Source organism: Octopus bimaculoides, chromosome 16, assembly GCF_046866305.1.
Source record: "Octopus bimaculoides isolate indiv1 chromosome 16, ASM4686630v1, whole genome shotgun sequence".
Classification (NCBI taxonomy): Eukaryota; Metazoa; Mollusca; class Cephalopoda; order Octopoda; family Octopodidae; genus Octopus; species Octopus bimaculoides.
The window spans coordinates 38,657,274-38,669,773 of record NC_142943.1 but is presented as its reverse complement, the minus strand read 5'-3'; the positions used below and the strand labels follow the sequence as shown (position 1 = coordinate 38,669,773).

The 12,500-nt window shown below is 37.0% G+C and overlaps 1 protein-coding gene across 30 annotated transcripts in view; it reads left to right on the top strand.

The window, feature by feature from the left end:
* LOC106879787 (diacylglycerol kinase beta) overlaps positions 1-12,500 on the top strand; it is a 398,611-nt gene that overhangs the window by 279,799 nt on the left and 106,312 nt on the right. For all 30 annotated transcript variants that reach the window (XM_089364501.1, XM_089364493.1, XM_089364500.1 and 27 more), the window contains 3 exons: positions 5,284-5,360; positions 10,134-10,239; positions 12,438-12,500. The exon at positions 12,438-12,500 is cut by the window's right edge and continues 36 nt beyond it. In XM_089364501.1, coding sequence (XP_089220627.1) covers positions 5,284-5,360; positions 10,134-10,239; positions 12,438-12,500 — 246 coding nt within the window. The remainder of the gene's footprint in view (positions 1-5,283; positions 5,361-10,133; positions 10,240-12,437) is intronic.

Sequence of the window (12,500 nt, the reverse complement as noted above, 5' to 3'; positions counted from 1 at the left end):
CAAATTTGGCTTAGGTAGCTGACACTTTGAACTCACTGTCAACTAGTCTTGTGTAAGAATAATAAATATCTATCTATCTATCTACTTATCTATCTATCCATATGTGCATGTGTGTGTGTGTGTGTGCATACCATTGTCTTGACGTCATGTGATGGTCGTAAATGAGCATCACTGTTATACAAGAGAAGTTGTTTGTTTCTAGTTTTCAATGAAAACCATAACTAGCAAGGAGGGAAATATGACCTTGTTTGAAAACCAGTGAAGGTTGTTGACAGGAAGGGCATCCAGCTATAGAAAATCTGCTTTAGCAAATTCTGTCTGACCCATGCTAGTGTGGAAAAGTGGACATTAAAATGGTGATTCTCCCCACCTCATTATCACTTCAGATCACCACTGCTCTACTGTAATTATTATCATACCACTAAACCAGTGATTCTCGATCATTTTTTGCCTATGGACCTCTTGGAGGTATGTGGCTTAGTGGTTAGGGTGTTGGACTCATGATCGTAAGATTGTGGTTTCAATTCTTGGACTGGGTGTCGCTTTGTGTTCTTGAGCAAAGCACTACATTTCATCTTGTTCCAGTCCACCCAGCTGGCAAAAATGGGTAATCCTGCAATGGATTGGTGTCATGTCCAAAATGGGAATATACATACACCATGGAAATCAGAAAACTGGCCTACATGAGTTAGTATGAATCAAGGAGAAATCTTTACCTTTACCTTACCTATAGATCCCTTGTGATTCCTATTTTACTGAGATGGACCCTCATAGGTATTCGATGTTTAAAGAATCCTATTACATTTTTATAACTAAATATTATAAGGAATGGACAGTTGTGTAAAGAAGTGCCGATCTCTGTAGAGGGAACCTGTGGTAGAGGTAGACCCAGGAAGGCATGGGACGAGGTGGTGAAGCAGATCTTTGAAATTTGGACCTCACAGAGACAACAACTAGTGACCGAGACCTTTGGTGATATGCTGTGCTTGAGAAAACCCGTCAAGCCAAGTGAAATCATAGTTGTGGCTGATACTGGTGTCACATAAATGGCACCCATGCTGGTGGCATGTAAAAAACACCTTTCAAGCGTTGGGCCTCACAGAGGCAAAGTGGCCAATGCCAGTGGCATATGAAAAGCACCTTTCGAGTGTTGGGCCTCATGGAGGCAATGGTGAATGACCAAGACCTTTGGCATTATGCTGTGCTTGAGAAGAAGACCCATCAAGCCAAGTAGAATCACAGCCATGGCAGATACTGGTGTCACACAAATGGCACCGGTGATGGTGGCTTGTAAAAGCACCCATTACACTCTTGGAGTGGTTGGTGTTAGGAAGGGCATCCAGCCATAGAAACCTTGTCAAATCAGACAGGAGTCTGGTGCAGCCTTCCAGCTTGCCAGCCCTGGTCAAACCGTCCAACCCATGCCAGCATGGACAACAGACGTTAAATGATGATGATGAATGGTATAAAAAATTGTTAACATATTTTGTGCATTGTAGAAGTATAACCAATGTACTGCACTTGAATTTTAGCAAAAATTCTTATGTGGAACCCCAAGGGCCTTATGAACTCTGGTTGAGATCCACTGCACTAGACTATCTTAAGTAATAGCATAGTTAGTGGTGGTGGTGGTGGTAGTGGAGAGGATGGTAGTTATGGCAGTGGTATGTTAGCAGTGTTGTAGTGATAATGGTGATAGTATTGGCATGATGGTGGTAGTGGTGGTGGTGATGTCCTGGTAGTTGTGGCAATAGTAGTTGTGAGCTGTGGTGGTGGCATTTCTTTAAGATAAAGAAAGAAATATTAGATGGTGTACTGTGCATAACACAGGACGGGAGAATTGTGAATGGAACACTTTTGATCATAGATCTGCTCACTCAGGCCTGATCTCTGGTTAAAAAAAAAATAACAAAAATGATAAAACAAAAAACACAAGAGCCTGTTGTTTCTTTTTATGAACTAAGAAAAATAGTGCTTTCATGTGGTTGTAAATGAACGAGTGTTGTTTCGTTAAAAGATCTTAAATTATTAAATTCTTGACATGAAATCAAAAGAAAAAAAAAATTTAATTTAAATTTATTGTATTTGATCTTTTCAATATGATATTTTGGCATTTCACATCAATTGTGAAATGAAAGAATAAAAATGACAGTCAGGAATATGAAAATAACCAAGAGTCTTTTTACGTTCTCCCAAGAGACATCACTTAGCTCTGGTTTAAAACAACTGTTACTTTTGACAGTGTCAGTACACTGATGGTATACTGTATTGGGCTAATTCTTACATAACCATTTTGGAAGATTCCATTTGTGGCCTCACCTTAGATAGATAGATAGATTAAACCTTTAGCATTCAGATTATTTTGTCAAATGTATTGCTTATTTATTCAGATTGTTTTGAATTAATCCTGCATTAGCTCATAGACTCAAAATCTTGATGATGTGATTGTATATTTTTAGAATGACACTGCAAGGTCGGTGTGAAAGTCCTGATCTGGCCAGTTTGAACATAAAACAGGTAGAATATTTGGGCTGGATATAACTGGTTTAAATACCAATGGGTTAGTGTTGAAATATCAAACACATTTGGCTTTTCTTGCCAGATTAACCCTTTCGATACCAACCCACCTGAAACCACCATTGGTTCTATGATACAAATTCCCAGTATTAAAGAGATCTAAACCAGGCTGATCTGCTGGTCCTGTTGCTAGAAGGCGGTAGGGGTTTGCTCCCCCACTTGCAGTATATTCGATGCAGGTTGCATCATTAACCAGCTATAGGAAGTGTCTTCTTGGGGTTAAAATTTGCAGTTATGTCTGTTCCTATGGAATAGCCACATTGAGTGGCAACAAACATTACTTGCCTGTACAGTTACTGCTGTCACCTCTTACAGAGATTTTATAACTAGCCACTTTGCTTGTTTTAAATTAAAACCTTCCATCAGAATTTCATTTTAATTTATGTTCCAAACACCTGCTTAATAGTGACAGTTATTTTATAAAATCCTTAATTATTTCCAGAATTAACCGAGACAAAAGCAGTATATTTCGAAAGAAACATCTCAACGAAAGAGTTAAAGCATAAGCCAGATGTCACAGACCTGATAGGGACAGTTATTGCTAAGAACCTTATACACAACATAGACCAAAGTAACTGGATAAGGAAGTCAATATGAATTATAGCAGTTTTAGTAAAGATAAAGGGCACAGACATGGTTGCGTGGTTAAGAAGCTTGCTTTGCAACCACGTGGTTTCAGGTTTAATCCCAATGCATGGCAACATCAAGCGTCTTCTACTATGGCCCTTAGCCAATCAATGCCTTCTGAATTTGGTTGTCAGAAATTGAATTTAATTGAGGGAGACTGTGCAGAAGCCTGTCATAGTGATTGACATTAGGAAGGGTAGTCAGCTATAGGAACTGTGCCAAAACAGTCAATAGAACTTGGTGCAATCATCTGTCTTGCTGGTTGGGCCTCCAACCAAGCCCTTCATGACACCCTTAGAGCCAGGAACTTTTCAGCACACCCTCATATATCTATATATATATATATGTGTGTGTGTGTCTGTATATATATATTTATTTATATATATATATATATATATATATATATATATATATATATATACTATAAAAGGCAGATTTTCTCTGTGTGTGTGTATGTTTGAAATTCATACATTTGCACAATTCCAAATTTCTTGGATTAAAGAATCGCAATTAATATTCTAAATACAATTTGTTAGGTTACTGCGTCATTTTTTCACTCAAAGAAATTTCTAATAACGAATAAAATCTATAAAACTACATGAGTAAACATTTTCCTCCCTAATAAAATCTAATTTTCTCTTTCTAATACAAATCTTTTCAACTCCTACTTTCTCTTATGAACCTTTACGAACAATCCAACAACAAATACAAAAAGAAAGGAAGGAGAAACACTGACAGTAAAAGAAAACTATTTCAGTATCAAAACTGAAACAATCACATTTCGATACTGTAATGACAGTTTCACTTTAATACTACATACATATATACATACATATCTCATTCTAATTGGTGGGAATTGTAAGTTATTTCTAACTCGTCCTTCACCATGATAACAACAGAAAAAAATAGTCACACATCTTTTTCAAATACGATCGGCAAACATTTATTCCCTACGAACTGTGAGTTTTTTAATCTGAAAATTTAACAATCATTTTTAAAACACTTTTACTTACTAACATTTTTTTATTTAGTGTGTGTGTGTGTGTGTGTGTGTGTGTGTGTGTGTGTGTGTGTTGCCCATATATATATATACACTTAATTAGTTGTGGGTTGGGAGTTTGATCGGCAGACGTCATTATTATTATTATTATTATTATTATTTTGAATTTTTCCCACAAGGGCGGCTTCGGGCAGGTGAAGAATAGTCAATTATATCGACCCCTATGTCCAACTGGTACTTATTTTTTATGGAATGTCTATGGCCATAGGTCTGTTGAATCAGGTTTGACCTGGTGTTAAACAACAGCATCAACAAAAATACAATACTACCATGACCATCACCATCAACATCACAACAACAACAATATCAACAATAACACTACCTTGGTTACTATCTGTACCAAGATATTACAGCACGTGGGACTGTCAACTAGAAAAAACACTTATCTCTCTTAGACTCTGTGAAATCACTTTCCTAAGCAGCAAAACCAAAGAACAACAGAACTCTTCTACATAATCAGTTTCCTTGTTAGTGATATGGCATTGGTATCTGCCATTCATTGGTCAATTCTAAAGAACTTTTTCACTTATCATCCTATTTTTGTTTCTATTACTTTTTTCTTTTTTACCAATTCTATTAGTTTTACTTTTCCTGCAGTGCCTGCAGAGATTTTATTGCACCATTCTGCTGTTTATAGCGATTTAAATTACCACTCACATAGTCAAAATCTATCAATTGCTTCTTTCTTTTTTTCCCATTTTCTTATCAAAAAGTCAATGATAAGGCAACAATGCCAAGCTGAATCTTTTATGGCGATTCAATTATTCCTTTCTGCAGAGAAACTGTAGAATCTTTGACCGTTTCAGTTCAAGATCGGTAGTAAAATGTTTCCCATATATTTACTTTGAGTTTGGCAGAAAATTTTGCTTTAGCATCCAAATGATTTTGTTATGTAAACTTGGTAGTGATCTATGTGTTGTGACTTATTAAATTTATTATCTACTCAATGAATGTATCTTTTCAGACAGAACAAACCTGTTATGAATAGATTTTGAAAAATACATTTTCTTTGCTTTCAGTTTCTCCCAAGAAAGTTAAGGAGGTTATGCAAGAATTTAGTCCCAATGGAGTCCTTTCAAATTACAATCCTGATCAGGTAAGCTCAACAATTTATTATTATTATTATTATTAATACTGAGTGAGAGAGCAGCGCATGCCATCAAAGTGAAACTGGGGTAAAATATATGAATCCCAGTATACCCATCATGGTTACTCGTCTGATAAAGGTACACCAGGTACATGTTGTTGTTGGCACTCTGTCGCTTACAACATAGAGGGTTCCAGTTGATCCGATCAATGGAACAGCCTGCTCATGAAATTAACGTGCAAGTGGCTGAGCACTCCACAGACACGTGTACCCTTGACGTAGTTCTCAGGGATATTCAGCGTGACACAGTGTGACAAAGCTGACCCTTTGAATTACAGGCACAACAGAAACAGGAAGTAAGAGTGTGAGAAAGTTGTGGTGGAAGAGTACAGTAGGGTTTGCCACCATCCCCTGTCGGAGCCTTATGGAGCTTTAGCTATTTTCGCTCAATAAACACTCACAACGCCCGCTCTGGAAATTGAAACCGCGATCCTATAACCGCAAGTCCGCTGCCCTAACCACTAGGCCATTGCGCCTCCACTACCAGGTACATACATCACAACCATATGTGCACAACATGGTGATTTCATATCAAGATAAACAGTGCAGGACTTTGCAGGTGGGCCCAGTTAGAATTTTCTTCAGATCAAGTAGCCCATCCCACTCAAAAGGTCCTTGAATAAGGGTTGTTTAAGGATGTTGAACAAAACATTCATGCTTTCAAAGCTGAATTATTCAAACTCCAAAGAACTACTCTCAACACATGCCTATAATGCTCCCCCACTATTTCTGCTCGTGATCAGAGATGCACATATCATCAGCCACCAAGAGACATGCTCAACTGGTTAAGGTCAAACAACTGACAAGCAAATCTGTGGTACTGAGCAGAATATTTGCTGTAGCCCATCTTTTATACCAAGACATTACATGTACATGATAACACTTCCAATCAGTTAAGATCAGAAGCCATGAGAGCCAGTGCCTGGTACTGCATCAGGGCATTTATTATTATTCATCATCACCATCATTATTACCTCCACCTTAGCGAAGGCAGACATATTGTTTTCAGTCATGTTTGTTTGTTTGTTTGTCCATGGACAAGATATCTCAAGAATCACTGGATGGATTCAGATGAAACTTTCAGGGATGTTTGGCCTCATGACTGGCACGAACTGATTGATCCAGTACTGGCCAAGGATTCTGAATTATTTTGCGTTTTTTTTTTTGCTTTTTTTACTTAATTTTTGAGAGCTGTTGGGTTCATTTTTAGTATTTGCATTTGTGAGAGAAGTCGAGTTTAATTCAGATATTCTCATTTTAAAAATCATCTCTGGCTAATCATTGAGAGGATGTTGGTGTTGCCTTGGTGGAAGTTTGCACTGTCTGAGTGTTGTTGTTGTTGTTGTTGTTGTTAATACTATAACTACTACTACTATCATCATCATCATTATTATTATTAGTGAAGGCACAAGGCTCAGTGGTTAGAACATTGGGCTTATAACCATGAGCTTGTGAGTTCAATTCCTAGATCAGGCTGTTTGTTGTTTTCTTGAGCAAGACTCTTTATTTTACATTGCTCCAGTTCACTCAGCTGTGGAAATGAGTTGTGATGTCACTGGTGCAAAGCTGTATCGGCCCCTTTGCCTTTCCCTTGGACAACATCAATGGCACGAAGAGGGGAGGCTGGTATGCATGGGTGACTGGTACTTATTCTATTGGTCACTTTTGCCGAACTACAAAGTTACTGAGATGTAAACACACCAACACTGGTTGTCAGGTGGTGAGAGGAGACCTACACAGACACAAAGTCACATGCATGCATATATATATATATATATATATATATATATATATAAATGATGAGCTCCTCTCAGTTTCCGTCTACCAGTTTCACTCATAAGGCTTTGGTTGTCCTGAGGCTATAGTAGAAGATACTTACCCAAGGTGTCACGCAGTGGGACTGAACCCAGAGCCATGTGATTGGGAAGCAAGTTTCTTAACATTCAGGCATGCCTGCTTGCATAGATCTGATGTACCACAGTTAAGTAATTGAAGAATATTTCTTTGAGTTGCTTAGCTATAGACTATCACATTCTTATAATGGTAGTGGTGGATGATTGAGTGATGAGCATGCTGGTCTAAAATTATATGATTTAATGATTTAGCTGTGACATTGATCTAATTAAGTGACGATGTAAACATTTCCTTCGTTATAATACCTTCATTATTTTACACCCTACCCATCCCCACTCCCAACATAGGCAGACGGTGATTACTAGAAACAATTTATAAACCTATGAACAACTTCTACCAAACTTGAAGCTCATTATACTTTGTTAATTTTCTAAGATTTCAGTTTCAAAATATCAATTAGTGACCTTCATTTTTAATTGGATTCTAAAGCACGTGGTGATTTTCATTTGAATGGCAACAAAGAGTTTGCTGACAGGGATTTTGGTTGTTACATTGAGTATGCAATAGAAATTAGAGATTTCTAAATCACCGATACTTCTCTCAACACACAACGTCAGCCCATTTTGAAACTCGCCATTCTACAAGGAACCTTAGGGGTTTAATTCTTAACAGGTCATCTGATGACATTCTTTTGTATGTTGCCTTTCAACACTTGTAAAAAAATATAACTGGAAGCTGAAAATGGTTTCTGTTTGTAGAGTTAAGAATTGTATGAATTTAGTAAAATAAGGTTTCGATGAAGCAAGTACTGGGATAAACCTCTATATTATCAAGGCTTCTTATAAAAATACAGGAAAATAAAATTAATCAATAGGCACAGGTGTGGCTGTGTGGTAAGAAGTTTGCTTCCCAGCCACATTATTCCTCTGATCTGGCAAGGTTTCTACAGCTGGATGCCCTTCCTAACGCCAACCACTCCGACAGTGTAGTGGGTGCTTTTTATGTGCCACCAGTATGGGAGCCAGTCAGGGCACTAACATCGACCACGTTTGGATGGTGCTTTTTAGATACCACCAGCATGGGGAGCCAGTCAGGTGGAACTGACATCGATCCATGCTCAAATGGGGTTTATTAAATGCCACCAGCATGGGTGCCAGTCAAGCGGCACTGGCCATGACTACGATTTTCGATTTCACTTGACTCAGCAGGTCTTCTCAAGCACATCATATCGCCTGACAATTCAAGGATACTTTTAAATGGGCTGGTTATGCAACACTGGAATTGGCCACAGCTGCAATCTCACTTTACTTGCTGGGTCTTCTCAAACACAGCCTATCTCTAAAGGTCTCGGTCTCTTGTCATTGCCTCTGTTAGGCTCAACATCCAAAAATCATGCTTCCCCACCTCATCCCATGTCTTCCTGGGTCTACCTCTTCCACAGGTTTCTTCCACTTCATATATATGTGTGTGTGTGTGTGTGTATATAGTGAACTAAACACCTCATTCTGTATATATATATATTTAAGTGTGTATGTATATATATATATATATATATATATATATATATATATATATATATATATATATATATACATATATATATATGATACATGTATATGGGGTAGTTTTGGTATTGTTAAGAAGTGGACTAGATCATAAAATCATAGTAGATCTATCTAACAGCCGACTGATTGATATCTAGCAGGTATGACATTGCCTACCTACTGAAAAAGCTGATCTAACAATATAGAACTGCTATTTAAATCATGACAATCAAACAAGTGAGTTCTATAAGACAGGTTTAACTAGTTTATGTAGTTTGCCTTTAAGTATTTGGTTGGCTTTCTCTGGGTGTGGTGTTGCAGGAGTTGGTGGGGGCAGGGAAGAATAGGGCTCTCAGTAATGTCGGTGAAACATCACAACAAGGAAATTAAATCAGATTCTAAAATATGTTCAAATTATTTTATCCATTTGTTCTTTTACATTGGACTCTGGCCATTCTGGGGATCCAGTTTTGAGACTTTGATTCATCATATTACCCTTAAGAAGTCTTGTGTTGATACACACATCCATACATACACACATACATACATACATACATATACACACACACACACACACATACATAAGGCAAATAAGAAAATGGAGAAGATAATAAATCAACAAACATCAGCCTGTAGACATTCATTTATATCTATTAATTGAAATCATATGTATAAGTAATCAAAATAAGCAAAAAAAAAAACAAGTAAATAAATAGATAAATAAAAATAAACAAAATAAGAATAAATGAGTGAAAAAATACTAAGCTCTTACAGCTGTTTCTACTACGGAGTTTTTTTCACTCATTTATTCTTAGTCAGTTGTTTATTTTTATTTATCTATTTATTTACTTGTTTACTTGCTTATTCCATTTGTTTATTTTGATTACTTATACATATGATTATAATCAATTAATAAACAGATATAAATGAATGTCTACAGGCTGGTGTTTGTCCATTGATTATCCTCTCCATTTTCTAATTTGCCTTATAAATTCTGGGTAAATTTCTGTTTTACCCCCCGTCATACCTATATCCTTGCTGCTCATTTGCACAGTTTCAACCAGCCTCTCCATTTCAGGCCCTGTTTTTGCAAACAGTTTTAAATCATCCATGAAGAGAAAGTGGTTGAGACGAGGTCTGTTCATTCTCAGCTCATAGTGCACTTTGATTTTATGTAGGACTACGGAAAGTGGGATCAAAGCTATAACAAATATTATTATTATTATCATTATCATCATCATCATCATCATCATCATCATTATTATACCAAAGATAATTGCTTTTATAAGTAATATTTGTTTTCATTGTTTTTTGTCTTTTCTAGCCAATCGACTATGAAGGATTTTTGATATTTATGCAGACGTACTTAGACATGAAAGAGGTTCCTGAAGAACTATGCAAAGCTCTATTTCAGTCCTTTATGAAATCAGGTAAAAGTAGCTTACGAGATGAACTTTTGCTTTGAGTAGTCACCCATTTGTCTACATGTCTTGATTGATAGCAATTTAAATATTTATTTCCCTTTAGAAATATAAAGCATTTTGACTAATTTGAGGCTCAGACCTCTTCGGTGATCTTTCTAGAGATTGTATTTCTAAATGTACTTTATGAGAACAGTTGAATATTGGTTTTGATATTGGTTTCTTTTATTGGCATCAAATGTCCTTAGAGAAAGTTGAATCAAAGATTTAAGTGTACTTGGATAACCCGAGATTGAAGACTAGGGAATTAGTGGATAAATTCTGTTAATTAGTAGAATAATTAGTGTTGAAGGTGGATATAATGATAGCATGATGGCTATTGTAGATTAAGACTAATGGGAGGTGAAGTTAAGTTTAAAACTGTACTACATCTATTGAATAACATAGGATTTCCTTCTCAGTGCTATAAGTAAATTATATAAATAAATTATAGGAGATTTATGTAAGAAAGATATTACTATGTGGTAGTATTACAGAAAAGTATAACTGTATGATAGTGAATGTAGAGGGTTTAAAGTGGCAAAATGACTGGATTGTAGCTGGGGTGGGGGGTAGGGTAGGGGGCAGTCCACCCCAAGCGGCACTTTTATAGGGACACTACTTTTGGGACTGCTGTAGGCAATATGTGGTTTTTGTGGGGTATGGGGGTGGCAAACGGAAGGGCTGGCCTGGTTGACACACACTCTAGCTACACTAGTGCCTATAAGTCTTTTATTCTATCAAATGCAATATTCTTTTCTACTCTGGGCACAAGGCCCAAAACTTTTGGGGAGGGGGCCAGTCAATTAGACCGATCGCAGTATGCAACTTATCAACCCCGAAAGGATGAAAGGCAAAGTCGACCTCAGCAGAATTTAAACTTAGAATGTAAAGACAGATGGAATACCACTAAGCATTTCACCCGACGTGCTAAAGTTTCTGCCAGTTTACCGCCATTCTATCAAATATGATATTAAGAATACAAAAATGGCCTTGATGGCTTTCTGATCTTCAGTTAATTCAGAATTATTAATATAATTCATATAACAGTTAAAGTAAAGGGTATTTCTAAATTTAGCTGCTTCTTGTCTTTGCTGACAGAGGTCTCAGTTTAAAATGAAAAATTGACTGACACATGGGTGCAACAGCAAGATCATTAATTAGTGTAGTTGTTGTTGAATCTATGGTTAATTCAAATAAAGCAGATTTACTATCAAAGGCATTTCAACCAAAAATATCATGTTCTCCTGTGTGCAGGACTGCATCAAATGTGGTGACATAGCTAGAGTATGTGCCACTCAGAGCAGCTCTTCAGTTTGCAACTGTGCCTTCCCCTAATACAAGCTTATACAGCTGACCCAAATAAAAGCATTACTCAAGGCTTACTTCCCCCTCCCTCCTCTACATTACTGATCAATCTTAAGGTGGGATTTGAGTAAGATTTAGTAGAAGGTTTCGGTGACCATATAGATTTAATAGAAAGCTTAGGTAACCATATAAATTTATTAGTAGGTTTAGGTAACCACATAGATTTAGTAGAAGGTTTAGGTACCCATATAAATTTATGAGTTGGATTAGGTAACCCTGTACAGCAGTCATGGGCAAACTATGGCCCAAGGGACTTTCAAAATAGTATGTCTAATGAAAATTACCTTGGTTTCTTTTAGTAGAGAGGCCCTGCCTTATAATAAGCCATGTCTCATGCAGCTGGCTTTCACATTAGCTTGCAAGATAGTTTAACAGAAATTTATATAGAGCAGTAGAGTAGGTATGATAAATGGACTGCAAGTTCCGAAAAATGATGGCAGCTCTTTTTCCTCACCAACAGTGGACCAACGTGTTTCTGAATCAAACAGTGACTGAGTTTGACTCAAGTCATGAATACAGCCAAAGCTCTACAGCACGCCACTGTTCAAGAATTGTTGGGCTTTTCTGACTATGGTGAGTTGTATTTTCAGACCAGGAAAAGTTCTCTGCTATTTGCACTGGATGAAAGTAGTATCCTGAGAGACATATCTGGTGGCTAGCATTTGTTAACAGAATATCCCCCAAACGAGTAAGTAAATATCAAAGCAAGTAGCTTTATTAAATGCCGAAACCAATTTATCTTATAGGAGTAAGACTAGTTAAAAGGATTCGCCAATCTAATTCAACCCTGCTTAAAACAGGTGCTGATGTTCAAGGTGTCCAAGGTTCAATTCTTATCAAAGACGTGGTGTGCTACCTGTCAC